The sequence below is a fragment of the Plecotus auritus genome, assembly GCF_963455305.1.
Source record: "Plecotus auritus genome assembly, chromosome: 12".
Classification (NCBI taxonomy): Eukaryota; Metazoa; Chordata; class Mammalia; order Chiroptera; family Vespertilionidae; genus Plecotus; species Plecotus auritus.
This window is the reverse complement of record NC_137778.1, coordinates 4,735,381-4,755,877: the sequence shown is the minus strand read 5'-3', so window position 1 is coordinate 4,755,877 and position 20,497 is coordinate 4,735,381. Positions and strand designations below refer to the sequence as shown.

The 20,497-nt window shown below is 46.7% G+C and overlaps 1 protein-coding gene across 5 annotated transcripts in view; it reads left to right on the top strand.

Annotated features, from left to right (window-relative positions):
* Positions 1-20,497, top strand: part of F5 (coagulation factor V) — a 62,698-nt gene that overhangs the window by 34,034 nt on the left and 8,167 nt on the right. For 2 of the 5 annotated variants that reach the window (XM_080649061.1, XM_080649060.1), the window contains exons 10-21: positions 809-1,020; positions 2,093-2,243; positions 3,295-3,507; positions 6,542-9,116; positions 9,707-9,881; positions 10,747-10,983; positions 12,099-12,309; positions 13,501-13,680; positions 15,878-15,994; positions 16,829-16,900; positions 17,842-17,942; positions 18,590-18,745. In XM_080649061.1, the coding sequence (XP_080505187.1) occupies positions 809-1,020; positions 2,093-2,243; positions 3,295-3,507; positions 6,542-9,116; positions 9,707-9,881; positions 10,747-10,983; positions 12,099-12,309; positions 13,501-13,680; positions 15,878-15,994; positions 16,829-16,900; positions 17,842-17,942; positions 18,590-18,745 (4,400 nt within the window). The remainder of the gene's footprint in view (positions 1-808; positions 1,021-2,092; positions 2,244-3,294; positions 3,508-6,541; positions 9,117-9,706; positions 9,882-10,746; positions 10,984-12,098; positions 12,310-13,500; positions 13,681-15,877; positions 15,995-16,828; positions 16,901-17,841; positions 17,943-18,589; positions 18,746-20,497) is intronic. The other 3 variants (XM_080649063.1, XM_080649064.1, XM_080649062.1) reach the window with 3 other exon arrangements.

Here is a 20,497-nt window from a genome sequence, read left to right as displayed (position 1 = left end):
CCACATTCAGCCCACAATGAATATTTTTGTGGCCAAGCCAATATAACGGTATGTAAGAAATGTTTTAATAAAAATTTCATAATTTAATTTTTACAATATCCTGTTATACATAATTATTAATAATGAACTACAACATTCGCTAATGACTGATTACTATAATCGTGTTGCATTAATTTCCCTTACGCGCCTTATGCAAAAGCGCACCATATCTCTCCACTAATACTAGCTGTAAATATTTTAGCAGCTGATTGCCATGTCATTAGTCTTGTACTGACTTGTTTGGTGTGCACAACAGGAAATATTTCGCTTTTGGAGAACAAGAAAAACAGGTTTATTTGTGTTACACTTATTAATTTGTGCAGTTATTCAGTGTCTGGTAAGTTAATATTCAAGAAAAATATTAATTTTTATTAAAATGTTCTATTATTTTATGTTAACGATAACTCATTTATTTCAGCCCTTTGTATTCGGCATGTCTCTATATAAATAAATCTACATTTCTATGAAAAATTGAAGCTTTTGTTTTTTGCTGCCACATAAACTTAATCCTTGTTTATTTGGCCCGTGTTAGCCTTTGAGTTTGACATGCTTGCCCTACCTCATCCTTTATTAGTGCCACAGCGGCCTCTAGGGGAGCAAGACCTGATGACTACATGCTATCCAGGGTTCTATTAAATGGATCTTAATATAAAAAGAATATTCCTTTCCCAATATTAATTGCTTGCAATGAAAGCTCCATTGTATCACTCATTCATTCTCATAAAATAATTTTGAAAATGAAAATCATTCTGACTATATTTTCTTTCAGGCAGTAACACCATGATCAGAGCAGTTCAACCAGGGGAAACCTACACTTATAAATGGAATATTCTGGAGTCTGATGAGCCCACAGATAATGACGCCCAGTGCTTAACAAGACCGTACTACAGTGATGTGGACATCACAAGGGACATTGCGTCTGGTCTCATAGGGCTACTCCTGATTTGTAAGAGCAGATCCCTGGACACGCGAGGCATACAGGTATTTTGTTCTTGGCGTACCCATTCAGAAATTCCAGGCATGTCTTCTGGCTGGAACAGACTAGGTCTCCTTGCTAAACAATAGAACTTTTCTGGAACAGAAAACATTAAATGAAGTAGTCCTCTGGAGTGTGACTATGATGGCATTTACTCCTTTGGGAACTTTTTGTCTTGTCAATTTTCACCCGGACTCTCACTGCAGAAGGCAAGTCTACAGTGTGAAGCCAACCTTTGTTCTAGTTTCAAAGTCCAGGTCTGTGTGTTATTGTCTGTGTGCTGAGCAAGTCTCTTAGCCTCTCTTAGTTTCTTCCTTGTATGAGATTGGTAATACCCATCCTAAAAATTACAGGTTGTTTTGGGGCTCAGGGAGGTCGCACCTGGCAGGAGTGTAAGGCTCTGTACCGATCCTTGTTGTCTGTAGAGATCTGCACTAGAAAGAGATAAGATACACGGGAGACATAGCTTCTGGGGAGACTGTGCCTCAACAATGGTCCATCTCTAGTGAGACTGAACTAGACAAAGACGTGGATCTTCTGACCTGATCTTCACTGTAAAAGAGTCTCACATTATTAAGCTCCATTAAATTCACAATTAGGCTAAGCTATAATTTTTAAAAAGGGTCTCATCCAAGGCATACAAAATAAATATATGCCTAGGAAAATCAGAAATGAGCATTAGGAAGACCCTAATTTATTGAACCTGGAAAGGAAACACGTAGGGAGAGGTATGAAGCTTTCCTACTGCAACCTCCTGCTTTATCCTTTGCAATGGTTCATAGCACACCCCGTCAGCAGATCAGTCCGGTAGAAAGGTGTTCCGTCACAGAGATAAACAGAATTACAGTTGCCATGACAAATGGGATTTTTCTATTCAGATATTTTAGTCTCTGAATTTCCTCATCTGCTCTGTTTGCTTTTGCGTAATACCTTTGGCTCTAACGAGGGCTTTGCACACAAGGGGCTCTCACCAAGGCCTAAATGCGTAGCTTCCGTGGCCCCGAGGACTGTGCCCTGGGGTGTCTGAAGCTGTGGGTTTCTGGCTGGGATGTTAGAACACAGCGCTTTTCCCTGCAGAGAGCAGCAGACATCGAGCAGCAGGCCGTGTTTGCTGTGTTTGATGAGAACAAGAGCTGGTACATTGAGGACAACATCAACAAGTTTTGTGAGAATCCAGAGGAGGTGAACCGTGATGACCCTAAGTTTTATGAGTCAAACATCATGAGCAGTAAGTAGAGCACACTCTCCTCTCTGTCCACCAACTTCTCACTCACATGGTCGAAATGTGGCTGTGCCTAGAGGCAGACGTGGATGAGAACCGACTCACATCTCAGCTTCACCTTCATCCAGGGATTTGGTGATGAAATTACATAAAGGGCATAAAGGGGGACATCATGGCAACCTTTTTATAGCAAGAGGTCAAAAGCTTGTTATCCTTACATGTCTTCTTGGTCTCCTGTTCCGTGTGTGTGTGTGTGTGTGTGTGTGTGTGTGTACCTGTGCGCGTGCTCTGGGCAGAGAAGAACAGGTGAGGGATGGGGGTGGTAAAGGAAGGGGCTACACACCTTGGCCTGTGGTATTTGGGATGCAAAATAGACATTCTGGGTGCAAGGTGTTCTATGTCCAGGGCAGAAACAAGGTAAGTAACTCAAAACTCGATTTTCAAATCACACTAAAAAGGTTAGTGTGTATGGCAGTGGTTCTCAACCTTTCTAATTGTAATGTAAATATCTGTGTTTTCTGATGGTCTTAGGCGACCCTGCTAGCGGTTCTCAACCTGTGGGTCGCGACCCACAGGTTGAGAACCACTGCTGTAGAGCCTAAGACCATCGGAAAACACAGATATTTACATTACAATTCATAACAGTAGCAAAATTACAGTTATGAAGTAGCAATGAAAATAATTTTATGGTTGGGTGTCACCACAACATGAGGAACTGTATTAAAGGGTCGCAGCATTAGAAAGGTTGAGAACCACTGGTGTATGGGGAGCCAGGAGTTTTGCAAAGTCTTTCTGTGGGAGGGGTTTGAAGTGTGCAGCAAGACGCTCAGAACAGTAGGTATTCCCTGAGCCACGTGCCGTAGTTTTAAGTTCAGAGCCACTGCTGTGGGGAGTCTGGGTTTGATCTTGTAGTCACATGGTAGACCTGGTAAAGCTGATCTCAGGTAATCACTGCTTTGATGCAACCAAATTAACGTTGGGACATGTGTTTTAGGTATTATACACGTGCCCTCTTGCTGGCATAGGCCTGGCATTCTAACCGATTCGACTCTTTCAGCCATCAACGGCTTCGTGCCCGACAGCATCTCCACACTCGGATTCTGCTTTGATGACACCATCCAGTGGCACTTCTGCAGCATGGGCATCCAGGATGATTTTCTGACCATTCACTTCACTGGGCACTCCTTTGTCTATGGAAAGAGGCACGAGGACACCTTGACGCTCTTTCCCATGCGTGGGGAATCGGTGACCGTCACGATGGATAATGTGGGTAAGAGCCTGGCGTGGGGCAGGGACTCCTGGTCCCTAGGTCTGCCGCAGCTCTCCAGGCTCAGGTCCTGGGCTCAGCTCTTGGATCCCTTGCAGGCTTCCTTTTCGATACTTGTCATGATTTCAGTTTGGGGAAATAATGGCCTCAGTGGGTCCAGCCCTTTAATGTGGGTTTCGTTCATCCTTTTCTGTAAGTGAGAAGTAAAGGCACGCATCCACAGAAGACACGGCATGACTTTGAGGATGAAGTGTGAACATTCAGTCTCAAAAGACATTTCTTTTATCAAAATGCCCTTTCCAGTTTTATAAGACAGCCATCTGTGCCAGGGTTAGTGATCATCAGGTATAGTGCCTAGGCCTCAGACATGGCACAGCACCCTGGAAAGTACATGGGCTTTGGAGTTCATCAGCCTTGGGTTCAAATCCTGCCCGGCCATGCAACACTGGTGTAACCTTGGGCAACGGACCTGATCTCATTGAGGCTCAGTTTATTCATCTGAAAAACAAAACAAAACACACCCACACAGAACAACAGCAGCTAACAGAGTTGCTTTGGTCATCTATACTAATAAAAGCCTAGGTGGCCCTCGCACCACGTCCTCACATCATCACAAGATGGCCACCACAAGATGGCTGCCATATGATGAAGGCCCCCACATCATCACAAGATGGCCGCCACAAGATGGTCATCACAAGATGGCTGCCACAAGATGGCCGGCAGAGGAGGGCAGTTGGGGGCGAACAGGCCAGCAGGTGAGGGTAGTTGGGGGCAACCAGGCTGGCAGGGGAGGGCAGTTGGGGGTGATCAGGCCAGCAGGGGAGCAGTTAGGCGTCAATCAGGCTGGCAGGGGAGCAGTTAGGGGTTGATCAGGCTGGCAGGCAGAAGTAGTTAAGGGCAATTAGGCAGGCAGGGAGGTGGGTGATTAGGATCCAGCAGTCCCCGATTGTGAGAGGGATGTTCGAATGCCGGTTTAGTCCTGATCCCCGTGGGCCGGGCCTAAACTGGCAGTCGGACATCCCCTGAGGGGTCCCAGATTGGAGAGGGTGCAGGCTAGGCTGAGGGACACCCCCCCTCCATGCAAGAATTTTGTGCATCGGGCCTCTAGTTAATTATAATATGTGCCAAGTGTCCAGCACTCAGTAGATGCTCAGCAAGTGGTAACTGTTGGACACTTCCCAGGAAATCTTCAGTGTGCCGGCAAATCACACCATTTCAAAGAGATTCAAAATTTCCCTGGACCCAGGTGAATTATTGGTCACTTGAAAATACCTAAATATCTCTTATTTCTGGGGGTAGATATCACCATCCTCCCCCAACTACAATTCTCAAACAAGATATGCAGCTAACAAGATGGATATGATTAAAATTCATTTATTCTCAATTCATCCCTTTTAAAATGTATTCTGAAATAGTGACTCTCAAACTATCTGCACTAAGACGATTTTTTCTCCCTGCTCTCTGCTGACCAATACTTTTGGTCTATATTCTGTTAAACAAGGTAAGTGCATTGATCACATGCTTAGATGTCACAGCAATGTCAAATTGCTCAAAAGTGTCCTAAGTACCTGACTCTCCATTTTCCTGCTTGTGGCTCTGTGGACCCGTAACCAACAGTTCGCAGGACAGCAGAGGTCCACAGGCCACACTTGAGTATCCCTGGCCAAAGTTTGTTGGAAATTATCTGCCACAATAAATGCTAGGGATTTTACTAGTTGTACCGGTTAATAATGCGGATTTTTTTCAATAGATGGAGTTACACATATGTTGATATATATGCGATATGATATGTATGCTATTTTGTTGTATTGACAGCAAGCTTCAAAACTTCATATGTCAAATTTTCTGGAAGTGTTAACATCATAGATATTTTTACACTTAAAAATATTGAATTTCGTGCCAAAAAAAAAGAGCATTTGTGGGAAGTTTTAATTCATTACTTTATTTTGAAGAAAAGTGCTGCTGAGAGTTATCGTATACTTTGGGAAGCTTATAGTGAACATGCTCCATCTCAAGATACTTGTGAATGCTGGTTTAAACGCTCTAAAAGTGATGATTTCGATGTGAAAGACAAAGAAAGTCCAGGTCAACCAAAAAAGTTTGAAGACCAACAATTACAAGCATTATTGGATGAAGATGCATGTCAAACTCAAAAACAACTTGCAGAAAGATTAAACGTTGCTCAGCAAAACAATTTCCGGTCATTTACAAGCAACGGGAAAGATTTTAAAGGAAGGAAAATGGGTGCCACATCAACTGAACGAAAGACAAATGGAAAACCAAAAAGTCATCAGTAAAATGTTGCTTCAATGGCACAAAAGAAAGTCTTTTTTGCGTCGAATTGTGACTGGTGATGAAAAGTGGATTTATTTTGAGAATCCCAAATGCACAAAATCATGGGTTGATCCAGGTCAACTGTCAACATTGACTGCAAGGCCAAATCGCTTCTGCGTTTGGTGGGATCAGGAAGATGTGCTGTATTATGAGCTTCTAAAACCAGATGAAACCATTAATACTGATTGCTACTGACAACAAATAATCAATTTGAACCATGCTTTGATCGTGAAACGACCAGAATGGTCCAGAAGACACGGCAAAGTAATTTTGCTTCATGATGACGCACCATCACACACTTCAAAACCAGTTAAAGACACGTTAAAAGATCTTGCCTGAGAAGTATTAACCCACCTGCTGTATTCACCAGACCTTGCTCCTTCAGCTTACCACTTGTTCTGATCGATGGCACACACACTTTCTGAGCAGCACTTCAAAATGAACAAAGAAGTTGAAAATTGGGTTTCTGTATGCTTTGCCTCAAAACAAGAAAAGTTCTATTGGGACGGTATCCACAAATTACCTGAAAGATGGGGGCATGTGTAGCTAGCAATGGATATTACTTTGAATAAAGCACTTTTGATGTTTCTCTTGAAATTATTGCATTTTCTTTTATTACAAAATCTACTATTATTAACTGGTACACCTCGTATGTCTTTTTCTGGACTTAAAGCTCTCTATTCTGTCTGTCTTGCTTCTCTAGGAACTTGGATGTTAACTACCATGAATTCTAATCCAAGAAGCAAAAACCTAAGGCTGAGATTCAGGGATGTTAAGTGTATCCGGAGTGAAGAAGAAGATGAATATGAAATATACGAACCTCTACCATCTACATCCATGACTACACGGAAAATGCGAGAGTTTTCGGAAAACCAAGGTGAAGCTAATTCTGCTGAATACGATTACCAGGATCAACTGGCTTTATCATTTGGAATTAGGTCATTCAGAAATTCATCACTGAATCAGGAGGAAGATGAGTTCAATCTTACTGCCCTAGCCCTGGAGAACAGCTCTGAATTCATTCCTCCAAGTACTGATACAGCTGTTGATTCAAATTCTTCTTCCCCAAGTGACATTAGCAGGCTCATTGACAATAAATTTGCAGAACCTAACAAAACCCTTCCTCACCCTGAAACCACCACAGCTGGTCCCCAGGTGGGGCCCGGCTTAGAAAAGAACTCAGTTCTCAGCCCTTCCACAGCAGAGCATTCCAGCCCTTATTCTGAAGACCCTATAGAGGATCCTCTACAGTCAAAGGTCACAGGGACAAGCCTCCTACCGCTTGGTGCAGAAGGATTCAGAAGCCAAGGACATGCTCAACCTAAGAGATTCGAGGCAAGGCACAGGTTCTCCCAGATGAAATTTCTAGGACATAAAACCAGGGGACATTTAAGCCAAGGCAACTCTTCTTCCATAATGGGGCCCTGGAAGGACCTTCCCAGTGATCTGTTACTTTTAAAACACAAGACTCTATCGAAGATTTTGAATGGGAAATGGCATTTGGTTTCTGAAAAAGGTAGCTATGAAATAATCCCAGAGGCTGATGAAGACATGGCGGTTAATAAGCTGTGGAACGGCCCCCAGAATGCCTCAAAGACATGGGGAGAACACGTCCCTCTTACCAACAAGCATGGAAAGCAAGGTGGCCACCCTAAGTTTTCTGGAATTAAGCATAAATTTCTACAAACAAGACCTGGAGGAAATAGTAGCGTGAAGAACAGCACTTTTCTCATTCGGACACGAAAAAAGAAGCCTGCACACCACGCTCCTCTCTCTCCAAGGAGCTTTCCCGGAAGAGAGGGCAACCTCACCCTTTCACATGTCCTTCCCAAGGCCAATGAGACGACTCTTCCCACAGACCTGGCTCAGACATTGCCCCGTGGGAATCTTAGCCTGGCAGCCTCACTTCCTGACCATAATCACAGTCCCCCAGACAGCACTGGTCAGACAAGCTTCTCGCCAGATGTGTATCAGACAATGCCCCCGGAACAGCTCTACCAAACGTTTCCAAGTCAAAACTCTGATCAAACACAGTTCCCTACAGGCCCCAGTCATGCAGCTTCTCCAGAGCCTGGCCAGATGCCTGACTATGATGGAGGAACCCAGTCCTTCCCTACCGACACTGGACAAGTGTCCCCTTCCTTAGAACATGAAGTCTGGCAGACAACCACCCCTCCAGAACTTAGTCAGATGACCCTTCCCCCTGACCTCGGCCAGACGACTCTTCCCCCTGACCTCGGCCAGACGACCCTTCCCCCTGACCTCGGCCAGACAACCCTTCCCCCTGACCTCGGCCAGACGACCCTTCTCCCTGACCTCGGCCAGACGACCCTTCCCCCTGACCTCGTCCAGACGACCCTTCCCCCTGACCTCGGCCAGACGACCCTTTCCCCTGACCTCGGCCAGACGACCCTTCCCCCTGACCTTGGCCAGACGACCCTTCCCCCTGACCTCGGCCAGACGACCCTTCCCCCTGACCTCGTCCAGACGACCCTTCCCCCTGACCTCGGCCAGACGACCCTTTCCCCTGACCTCGGCCAGACGACCCTTCCCCCTGACCTTGGCCAGACGACCCTTCCCCCTGACCTCGGCCAGACGACCCTTTCCCCTGACCTCGGCCAGACGACCCTTCCCCCTGACCTTGGCCAGACGACCCTTCCCCCTGACCTTGGCCAGACGACCCTTTCCCCTGACCTTGGCCAGACGACCCTTTCCCCTGACCTTGGCCAGACGACCCTTTCCCCTGACCTGGGCCAGGAGACTCTCTCTCCAGACTTCAGCCATGCAACTCTCTCTCCAGACATCACTCAGACAGGCCTTCCTCCTGATCTCAGGCAGACATCACCTCCTCCAGACCTTGCTCAAACAGCCTACACTTCCGAATTCAGTCCATCCTCGCCTCTTCCAGAATTTGATCATACTTTCCCTTATTCAGACTTTGGTCAGATGCCATCTCCGCAGCCATCTCCTCCACTCTACAACACCTTTATAACAAGCGAGTTGAATCCAGCAGTTGTGTTTGGCTTCAGTGGAGAAAATGGAGAGTACATTGAGATCATACCGAGGAAGAAACAAGAGAGCAGTGAAGAAGTTGCTCGTGAAATGGACCTTGTGGCCTACGATGACCCTTACCAAACTGATGTTAGGATAGACATCACTTCCTCCAGAAATCCGGACCACATTGCAGCATCGTACCTTCGCAGCAGCCACGGGAACAGAAAATATTACTACATTGCCGCAGAAGAAATATCCTGGGATTATGCAAAATACGCACAAAGGTTTGGCCAGTGTTTTCATCTCTTCTCGTTTTTCCACTACTGCCAGAAAAGTAATTTCAACAGCCCAAGGAGATAATTCTGGGAAAACGAGTTAAGCATAATTTTGTTCCCCTGCTGCAGCTCGGTGCCAGGTAACCTGTGAGGCACTGGGAATAAAACCATGAGCTAACTAGGCACAATCCCTACCTCATGGGGCTTTTCCTCTAGTGGCAGGTCAGATACTAATAGACAATCGCACAAATAAGTGATGCATAATTTACTGAATATACTATAGAAATGCTATAACGCTATAGGCTTCTACTATATGCACTATAATACTACTATAGAAACTGAGGAATGCCATACAGAGATCTGACCTAGTTTAAAGGCTCATGGGAGGACTTACCTAAGACATAATATCTGAGCTGGCAGCTGGATAGCTACTGGCTTGTGTTTTTAGTCATTTATATTTTCATTCATTTGCTCATCAAATATGTGTTAAATACCTTCTCTATGCTAGATGCTATATTCAGAAACAGAGGCCATTTCCTAAATTCTTTGAATGGTCTTTCATTTGTTCTTCTAAACAAATACTATCATTATCATCTCAGTGAAATGGATAACAAAGACACCGATGAGGTTCCAGAGGACACCATATACAAGAAAGTAGTTTTTCGAAAGTACCTGGACGGCACTTTCACCAAACGGGACCCTCGGGGAGAGTCTGAAGAGCATCTTGGCATTCTTGGTCCTGTTATTCGAGCTGAGGTGGATGACGTTATCCAAGTAAGTCATTGGCACCAGCACCAGAGGGTTGTAAGGGCGATGGTGGCAGGAGAGAGCGATGGTGATTTAGTTATTTTCCTTTTAAAAAAATATATATTTTTATTGATTTCAGAGAGGAAGGGAGTGGGAGAGAGAGAAACATCAATGATGAGAGAGAATCATTGATCGGCTGCCTCCAGCACGCCCCCTAGTGGGGGATCGGGCACACAACCAGGCACGTGCCCTACTGAGAATCCAACTGTGGCATCCTGGTTCATAGGTCAATGCTCAACCCCTGAGCCACACTGGCCAGGTGGATTTACTTATTTTCCAAAATTAATAAATAATGACATTTCTTCTCAAAGACAGTTGCCAAGTATTTGGCAATCCCCGAGAAACAAATAATCTTATGATTCTATTTCTCCCTCTGCTAAGCTCCTGCTTATTCTATAAGCACTATTCCGTTTCCCCTAGGAAACTTCCTTTAATTCCCTCGACCCTTTCTAAACATTCAGCTGAGTTGCCCCTCCCAGGCACTTCTCTCCAACCCGTTCACATGTGATGTACGACACCTTTTGTCCCCAGAGTTTAACGTGAATTCACATGTGCAGTCTCTTCACCAGCAGGCAGGACGCTTCTTGTGACAGAAGCCAAGCCTCACGACCTTCAGCCCCGGAGCCCCTCTCAGCAGCACTGCAGCCGTAGATAAGGTCAATCATTTTGCTCTGAGCGAGGACCAAGCATGGTTTGGTATTTCTGGGGGAAACCGCTTGGGCCCCATCTCGCAGGGTGAGCGTGGAAGTTAGAGGAAATAATGTACCTAAGTTCGGTGGCAACTGGCATTTTGTTAAGCTGAAGTGTGTTGTGGATCATTGTTTTTCTCTAGGTTCGTTTTAAAAATTTAGCATCCAGACCATATTCTCTTCATGCCCATGGGCTTTTCTATGAAAAGTCGTCGGAGGGAAAGAATTATGAAGATGAGTCTCCTGAGTGGTTTCAGGAAGACAATGCTGTTCAGCCGAACAGCAGCTACACCTACGTGTGGCACGCCACCGGGAGAGCAGGGCCGGAGAACCCCGGCTCTGCCTGCCGGGCCTGGGCCTACTACTCAGCGGTGAACACGGTAGGCACAGCATCAAAGTGCTGTCATTCCCCTAACTTATAACCCGTCTGCTAAACGGAAGGTGACGATTATTTCTTGGTTTCTTTTGGATGTTTTACTTTTATTTCTTTAAAATTGATTTCAGAGAGGAAGGGAGAGGGAGAGAGAAATAGAAACGTCAGTGATGGGAGAGAATCACTGATTGGCTGCCTCCTGCAGGCCCCCTAAGGGGGATCAAGCCTGCAACCCAGGCATGTGCCCTTGACCAGAATCAAACCTGAGACCCTTCCATCTGCAGGCCGACGCTCTATCCACTGAGCCAAACCAGCTAGGGCAGAAGGTTATTTCTGGCTAAATGTTTGTCTTGCTATCGGTGAGGAAGGTGTAAGGATGGTGGCCAACACCCCACGGCTACCACAGCAGGGACCTCCCTGCAGACCTACAGAGATGATGGTGAGAGAGAAAGGTGTGCTCAGTGAACAGAGTGAGGGGTACTGAGGGGGCTGGCCCAGTCAGAGGGACTGCCTTGATAGAGGAAGGCATTTATTTGCAATTTCCTGGGGTGAGTATTAGCTTTCTTCTCCTCCTTCTCTGTGGACGAACTGCAACATCAAGACCCTTCCTTCTTGGGATGGTAGGGAGAGCACCGGCCGCGATTTCAGTTCCTACCCTGTCCCCCACTGCGTGGCCCTGGGCAAGTTACTCGACCTCTGTCAGCCTCGGTTTCCAAAGTTAAAAATGAGATAGCAACAGGACATCGCACAGAGTTGGCCATATTTGTTTAAAAAGTGAGTTCTTTTTACCATGTAGGATTGTTGTGAGAATTGTATAAGGGGCTGTAGGCAAAATATTTAATATAGTAGTAAGTGCTCGATAAATAGCATTTGTTATAGCATCAATATTTTATTACCATTATCATGATTACCATGTCCAGATAAACGACTAAGCAAAGGAAGGGGATACGAGTGCCATAGAATTAGATGGGTAAGACCCAGCTTTATGAAGCCACTCATTTATACTCTTCACAGTCAGGCCTCTAAGAAGGTTCCCTCTTCCACGTGATCAATGATCGATCACCGGAAGAGCAGGGAGAATGCCGAGAGGGTGTGTGCTCCATTCCTCCCGCTGTCTTTCAGGAACGGGACATCCACTCGGGCCTGATAGGCCCGCTCCTGATCTGCCGGAGAGGAACCCTGTACAAGGACAGCGGGATGCCCATGGACAGGAGGGAGTTGGTCTTGCTTTTCATGGTCTTTGATGAAAAGAAGAGCTGGTACTACGACAAGAAACCCCAAAGTTCCTGGAGACGTGGATCCTCGGAAGTAAAAGCCTCCCACAAGTTTCACGGTATTTTCCTCTGATTTGATCTGATCTGGGAGCTCTGGGTGACAGGGACACCTGCCCTTAGGTCTCCACAAGATTAGGCAGGAGATGCTTCTGAGGAACCACGAGCGACCACTAAACCAGGTCCCTACACGTCTCGGAGGGCAGGGGGCCCAGCAGGTGACACTCCAGATGAAGAAACGCGGGAGGGTCTGAAAGAGGCTTGGCGCAGCTGGGAAGCAGACCCAAACCCCCAGCAATGCGCCAGCACGCCTCAGATAAACATACACTGACGAGGACTTAGCATTATTCTGCAATTTAAGTGCTTAATAGACTGTTTCCTGACCTTTAAAGGAAAATTATGTCTATAGGAGAAGCACCCACGTGTGCTTTCTAAAATAACAGCTTTAGTATTCAGCAGCGCCCGGTGGCACCAAACACACGTGAATAAAACAGGCAGCCAAATGCTCTCAGCTCCTCTCCCTCCAACAGCTCACTGGCTTGGCTCCTGAGATTCCACAGCGGTGCCTTTCATTTTAGAAGAATAAACAAGAACAACAACAAATACTTCCATCACTTTAGTCCCAGTTAAATGCAGGGTAGCACTAAGCTTTATCATTGATATGTGGTAGTATTTTTAAGGTGATCCGATGTGCCAGGTGCTTTACACACACACACACACACACACACTCACACGCACACACTCACACGCACACACACACACACCACTGAGGCAAGAGTGGGTAAGTCTCAGAACCCTGGACATCTAAGCTGGGAGGGGACAGAGCAGCTGTCGTTTGAATGAGAGAACCAACATGAATCACTGCGGCTGTGGGTGCTGCAGAGATGAATCCGACCTCCTAATTTGGCCTGGTTCTGTCTCTGACTTTAGGGGGCCTGAGAGTGGCATGCTGCACACCCCCTTACTTACTCTCTTTCCTCTAAACACTGGAGTCCCCTTATCTGGCCACATCAGCCTTTTCTATTAGCAGCAAAGGAGAATTCAAACTGTAAATGGAAAGGCTGCAGGGGTAAAGCACAGGACAGGCCGTGGGAAGTCTGGGGAAGGGAAGGTAAAGTTCTGGGAGAGGAGCGGGCCCCCACGCCCGCTGCAGGCTGACATAGGAGCTGCTGGAGAGGGAGACCTCCCAGGCCCTCACGGCCTCTCTCCTGTGTACACAGATTCTAATGGGCTGCGACCCTCTGTCCTTTCAGCCATCAATGGGATGATCTACAACCTGCCTGGCCTGCGAATGTACGAGCAGGAGTGGGTGAGGTTGCACCTGCTGAACTTGGGCGGCTCCCGGGACATCCACGTGGTTCACTTCCACGGCCAGACCCTGCTGGAAAACGGCACTCAGCAGCACCAGCTCGGCGTCTGGCCCCTGCTGCCTGGTAAACATCTGGGCCTGAAAAGAGGTCGTGGCTAAACCACGGCCAGAGGAGGCCACCCAGCATCCCTAAGTCCACCTCAGCCCCCCTCGGCATTTACTGCTGAGGGTTGAGCATGGGCTCTGCGTGGATCCTGGCAAAGCCACACGCCAGTGCTGCACACGGGGTGTGAAAAGCCAGCGAGTGCTCGCACCGCTTGCCGACTGGCTCACAGTGTGGCCCGACTCCGTTCAGCAGAGAAACCATGTCCCGTTCAGGCGCTCCCCAGCCGCTGCATGCCCCGCGGTGGGCTTACAGGCGGAGTGAACCCCGTGGGGCTCAGGCAGCGTGTGGGAGGGAGAGGAGACGTTTGCAGGGCTGCAGAGAGGGGTGGGGGGGTCTTGATTTCTGGAATTCTACTCCTCACTCTATCACCCTATCTTTGGGCAAGTGACTATAGGGTTCTTCATCTCAAACTGACTCATGAGGCTGTTTGGAGAAAAAAAATTCTTTTTTTAAATGATTATAAAAGCTAAAGAATAACAGGGGTATTTAGAGCTTTTTGTGTGCAGAATAATAAGGTTTAAACAAACTAATCACCTAAAAAGATTCTTATGTGCAAATGCGTTGTTTGTAGGTGTGTGTGTGTGTGTGTGTGTGTGTAGGTATGTGTATGTGTGTGTGTGTAGGTGTGTGTGTGTAGGTATGTGGGTATGTGTGTGTATGTGTGTGTGTAGGTATGTGTGTGTAGGTATGTATGTAGGTGTGTGTATGTGTGTGTGGGCATGTATGCGTGTAGGTATGTGTGTGTAGGTGTGTGTGTGTAGGCATGTGTGTAGGTATGTGTGTACAGGTATGTGTATGTGTGTGTAGGCGTGTGTAGGCATGTGCGTATGTATGTGTGTATAGGTATGTATGTGTGTGTAGGTGTGTGTGTAGGTATGTGTGTGTAGTTATGTGTGTATGTGTGTTTAGGTATGTGTGTGTGTGGGTATGTGTGTAGGTGTGTGTGTATAGGTATGTGTGTGTGTGTAGGTATGTGTGTGTGCAGGTGTCTGTGTAGGTGTGTGTGTGAGAGGGCTGATGCCACTGATTCTCAGCTGTGGTGGGCACAGGGAACCCAGGAAGCCAGCAAAGTGGCCGGTGTGGAAGCAGAGGTTCTGCACGCTTCTGGGAAGCTCGGGGAGGCGTCCCGGGCAGGACTCGGGCTGGGGAAGCTGCCCTGTGAGTCAGCCTCCGGTGAAAGCACCAACGTCCCCATGGGCCCGTTTTGGCTAAGGATCTGGAAAGGGAGAGTTCTCGTTTGCTTTCAACGTGCCCGTGACTCACTAATAAAGCCCATTCTATTGAGATCAGGGACAGAGGGGATTGCGTCAAACACACTCCTTACTTGTTACCAGGGAGACCCAGCCAGCCGGCCGCCCAGGAGCCCAGGAGAAGCCCTGAGAAGCTGGGGTGGGCTGGCCATCTGCATCTCAAGCCTAAGTATCTCGTCCCAGAGGGGAAGGCTGGACATCTCTTTAGGGTTTGAGGGGGGTGGCCATCAGCCTTTCATTTTTACTCACAATCTTGTTCAAGGGGCCATCAGCTTTTCATTTTCACTCACTGCCTGGGAAATGGCATAGTGGTAGCTGGCAGGATTGAAGGACTACCTGGCAGTAGGTAATAGCCAATGCGAGCAGGGATAAGCAGAGGTTCAGAAACTCATTCTTCCTGTGTGTTCTGAAGCAAGTTATGCATGCTCCACCCACATATGTAAACTTTATCGAACATTTGAAATGTGGAGATGTCTTATTTTAATTTTCTCATATGAAAAAAGAAAAGCTAGTGGGATGAAGAGAGGGAAAGGAAAGATGGACAAGTGTTTGGGACCCAGTGATGGGTCACTCAAGTTTGTTCTGATCCTTAGGACCGTGAAGCTGTGTTATGTGTGGGTTAACTCATAACATTCTGTTCAGATAAATGAAAGCTTCTTTCTAGTAAGGGATGCTGGAGATTTTTTTAAGTTCTGGGTGATTTATCTGTCCGTTTGTGTGTGTGTGTGTGTGTTGTTTTGACCTGTTGGTTACACCTCTAGTCCTGCCTAGAAATGAATGGATAACTCTTTAGTTCTATTCTAAAGCTCCCTGGGATGCAGTGATATTAGGATCCTTTGATCGCTGCCTAATAGTAACCTGTTAATCTTCGAGTGTGTAATGCTGTCCTTCACTCTCTATTGTAGGTTCATTTAAAACTCTTGAAATGAAGGCATCCAAACCTGGCTGGTGGCTCCTAGACACGGAGGTCGGAGAAAACCAGAGAGCAGGGATGCAAACGCCATTTCTCATCATAGACAGAGGTATCAGCCAAGAGCCGTGCGACCCTTTAAGCAGGAGAGTCCTGTTGCTAGAATATTGCTGATGTTTAGACAGGAAATATTCAACTCAGAACTCTGATATGACAAAGGCACAATCTGTCTGTGGCTCTAGTGCTTTGGCCATGGTCTGATTATACTGCAAGCATCAGTCATCCAGGAAACTTAAACCAAATGGTTTGGCCCAAAGGCATTCCTCCCAGTTCGGGAGCCAACATACAGCATTCTCCTTCATGATGTGTGACCCCTGAGGGCAAGTGCATGTAAGAAATCCTCCAGGCTCCTCGCACCGAGGAGGAAAAGATATGAGAAGCTCAACAATCCCCAAGAGAGTCCCTGGACTTGGCATCCCAGGACTTGAGACAAATTTCCTTCTGTCTGTCCGGCCAGCCAGCCAGCATGGATCAAGCACCCGCTGAGTACCAAGCACGGTGTCAACATCCAGATAGTTCAGTGGTTGGCGTTCCCTTAGCTGGTATTCCTTCCCAGGGATGCAATCAGGACCTAAATAACCCTGCGGGCTAGGACTTAATGTTGTAAAGTGGTTTATTTTAAGATATAAGCAGATGGAAGTTGGTTTAAAAACAAATTGCATTTCAGGATTTCAGTTGTTTTCGGATAGGGGGTCACTGTTTCTATTAAAGTACCAGTCTCATTAGTACACTTACCATTGTGGGATCGGATGCATTTCAGTCAGTGCTATGCAAGGTAGGTAACGATATCTAATTACTGACCCGGGTATAATCTCTAGCCATAGAGGTATATGTTGTTAAATGTATTTTCTCAGCAAACGTTATTCATTATCCTGTTTTTTTGTAGAATGTAAGATGCCACTGGGACTAAGCACAGGCATGATAGCTGATACACAGATCAAGGCATCGGAGTTCCTGGGTAAGCAGCAGCAGCGTAGCCTGTGAGGGGTGCCTCCCCGTGTTATGAAGGATGCAGCCTGCACAGCCACGCATGCCAGCCGGGCCTGGGGGATCTGGGGCATTGCTCCTCTCCAGGCTTTCCTCTACCGCAACGTAGCACAGCAGCTCCATTTGGGGTGCTTCTCGGTAAAGGAAGGAGCGCCGTGGCAGGAGCTAAAACCTATTGGCACTCCCTTACTGCCGCCACCCCCTCTGGTGTATGATGTTCCCAAAGAGTCCCTCCCAGGAAAGACCAAGAGTGTGGCCCCTCTCCATAGGCAGTCTGATCCCTCAGCAGGCTGGGCAAGAGGACACAGCTTGCTCTTACGACCATGTGCCCTTTTCCAAGACTCTCTCCATTCATTCCCATTCTGGCTTGGATCACACATGCTATTCCAGCCAGATTCACGGGACCTCTTCGGGCACGTGTTAGAGTCCCAATTAATAGGACCCTTTGCTGTGCCCACCACTCATCTATTCAAGAAACTTTGTTGATCCCCCACTGCGTGTCATGAACTCCTCTTAACTGTCCTCACTGCTCAGAGCCCTTCCCACGATCAAGGCGTCAATTGCAAGGGACCGTGAGGCTCCCATAAATCCCTCCCATGTCTTCCTGGTAGGCAGGCACACTCAACAGCGGCCACAGTAATTTACATAACTGAGAGGAGATAAACATGACCTGTATCCAGGAAAGGGGGTGGGTGGCAGGTGACAGCTGACCGAGCACAGACCTGAAGCCAAGCTTTCGTCATCCTGAGCTAAGTCGGGAAGTGAGCCTGTGCCACCTGCCTGGTCTTCTAACTGCCCAAGAAGGTCCTTCGGGATCTGGTTTTCCACTGGGACTGAACTCACTTGAGACATTTCTAAGTGTGTGTGTGTTTTTTTAAATTCAGAATACATTTTTTCTTCCTTTGGATTTAGGTTATTGGGAGCCCAAATTAGCAAGATTAAACAATGGTGGATCATATAATGCATGGATGACAGAAAAAAGTTCAGAATTTGACTCTAAACCTTGGATCCAGGTATGACATTTATCTGATAATATTTACTGTTATCTATATATATAAAAGCCTAATATGCAAATTGTCCCCTCGGGAGTTCAACTGGGAGACCAAGAGTTCCATAGATGTACGCTGACCACGAGGGGGTGGCGTGGAATGAAGGAAGGCCCTGGCTGGCAGCCAGAAGGCCCTGATTGGCCCTGACCACTGGCCAGGTCTAGGGACCCTACCCATGCACAAATTTCGTGCACTGGGCCTCTAGTTGTAATAATAAAAGTGACACTGATTTAATAACTTCTTGTTGTTCCTTTGCAATGTTGTTAGGGGAAATAGCAATTACTAGGTGCCAGGTAATATTCTAAATAGATAACATCCTTAAAATGAACCCTATGAGGTTGGTTCTAGTAACATCCCATTTTACAGATGAAAAAACTGAGGCACAGAGGGGTTAACTAACTTCCCTGTGTCATGCACAGCTTGGTAGTGGTTGAGCAGGGATTTAGGTCCTCTGTGCTCAAAAACAGACTGCATTTTATTAGTTTGCTAAGTAAAACCTGAGGTGTTGGCTCTTTAGTTCTGAAGAAAGCTGGTTGGTTGCTCAATGAATTAAGGTGGCGTGTGACTTGTGGACAAGGACAGTTCCGTTCAGTGGCTTTGCTATGTTGCAGGTGGACATGCAAAGGGAAGTCCTGTTCACAGGCATTCAGTCCCAAGGCGCCAAACACTACCTGAAGTCCTACTACACCGCTGAGTTCCACGTGGCCTACAGCTCCGACCAGACCAACTGGCAGATTTTCAAAGGGAACAGCACAAGGAATGTGATGGTCTGTGTGCACGTCTCTTTCAGAGTCTTCATACGCATCCGATGGTCACTATGACTGTGACCATAACTCTTTGCTTTTGTAAAAGTACTTTTCTAGGCATTAGAAACACGAAAGGCTTTCTTGGGGCCTAATGAAGGAAAGTGGTAAAATGATGGGTCTGTATATTACAAATTAAAGGGATAAGCCTGACTTCTGAAATTTCAAAACTCCACAAAACTTTTTAAAAATCACTTTATCATCAAAGGAAATACTAGACTTTTCAGAGTGGCAGATGGTGTACGGCAGCGTAGGGTATCTATCTGATCTAGTGCCTTAAGGGGCTCACGCTAAAAATATGCCATCAGGAGTTCTGATGTTACTAATTTTTTTCCAATTTTCTATATTCTCTATAACTAACTTTCTATATTATCGCTTAGCTATTTCTAGGATAGATAAGAAAAATCCTAAATGATGGTTCTTACTAATCAGTATCAGAGAACATAGATTTCAGTGAGAGTCTCTAACTTAAAGAATGTTACATGTAGATTCATGAGGGATATCGGTATGTAGTTTTATTTTTGTACTGTCTTTTCTGGTTTTGATATCAGAGTAACACTAGCTTCACAAGCTAAATTGGGAAGCATGCTCTTCTTTCCTATTTTGTGGAAAAGATTGTCTAGAATTGGTGTTAGTTCCTTAACCATTTGGCAGAATTCACCAGTGAAACCATGTGCGCCTGAAGATTTCTCTTCCAGAAGTTTTAAGATTACAAATTAAATTTCTTCAGCAGTTACAGGCTTTTCAAATTGTCTATTTTATAGTGGGTGAGTTGGAGTAGTGTTTTTTCAATGAGTGGATCCATTTCCTCTAAGTTGCTAGATTCGTGTCTGCAGTTGCTCGTATGTCCCTTATCATCCTTCTGACGTCTGCAAGGTCAGTGGTGAGACTGCCTGCTCACGTCTGGTGCTGGTCATTTGCGTCTCTTCTCCTTCCGCTTTGTTAGTCTTGTTAGAGATTTGCCTTTTTTAACATCTGTTCAAAGAACTGGCTCTTTGCTTCATTACTCTTATCTACCGTATTTCTGTTTTCTGTCTTGCTTAATTAGTTGCTTAGACTTCCCCTATCTCTGTTTCGGCTGCATATCTCTGATGCCGCTCCGGCAGGGGAAGCGGATGGGGCACCACCTCCTACTGCCAGGGGGTCCAGCGCAGGTTGCCCACCTGACAGGGACTCCTCCTCTTTGCTGCTGGTGGGATGAGATGCTCTCCATGGACACTGCAGCGGTGGGAGCCCTGGTAGGAGCTGGGCCCCCACCTGGCCTCCGACACACCCCAGTGAGGGTGCGAGGTGCCTCATCACAGTTCACGCCCGTGGAAGTCAAGGCTCTGCGCTTGGCCCTCGCTGCTGTACGAGGAGAGGCCGTAGTTGTATCTGTGGAGCTGAGCTTGCCGGGGGGCAATGACCGTCTGAAAGAGCTCTGTCTTGCCGGGCTGCCCTCCTTGGTTCTGAGGCTGGAGAAAGCAGGGCTGTGCTGGGGCTGTTTCTGTCCGTGCTCATGGGTGTTTTCCGGTTGCTGGCTGCTTCTCTTCCAAGTCTGGGGTCTGCGGGGCAAAACGGAACCCAGGGGGCCCATGACCATGTTGTTCCTAGAATTCTAGCCAGTCCGCCTCCTCTCCCCCTCCAGAGTGTTCTTGTGTTTCTAGTTGTACTTACCAGGAGGAATGGGGAAAAGGACACCCATACCATTTTCCTAAAGTGGAAGTATCCTTAAAT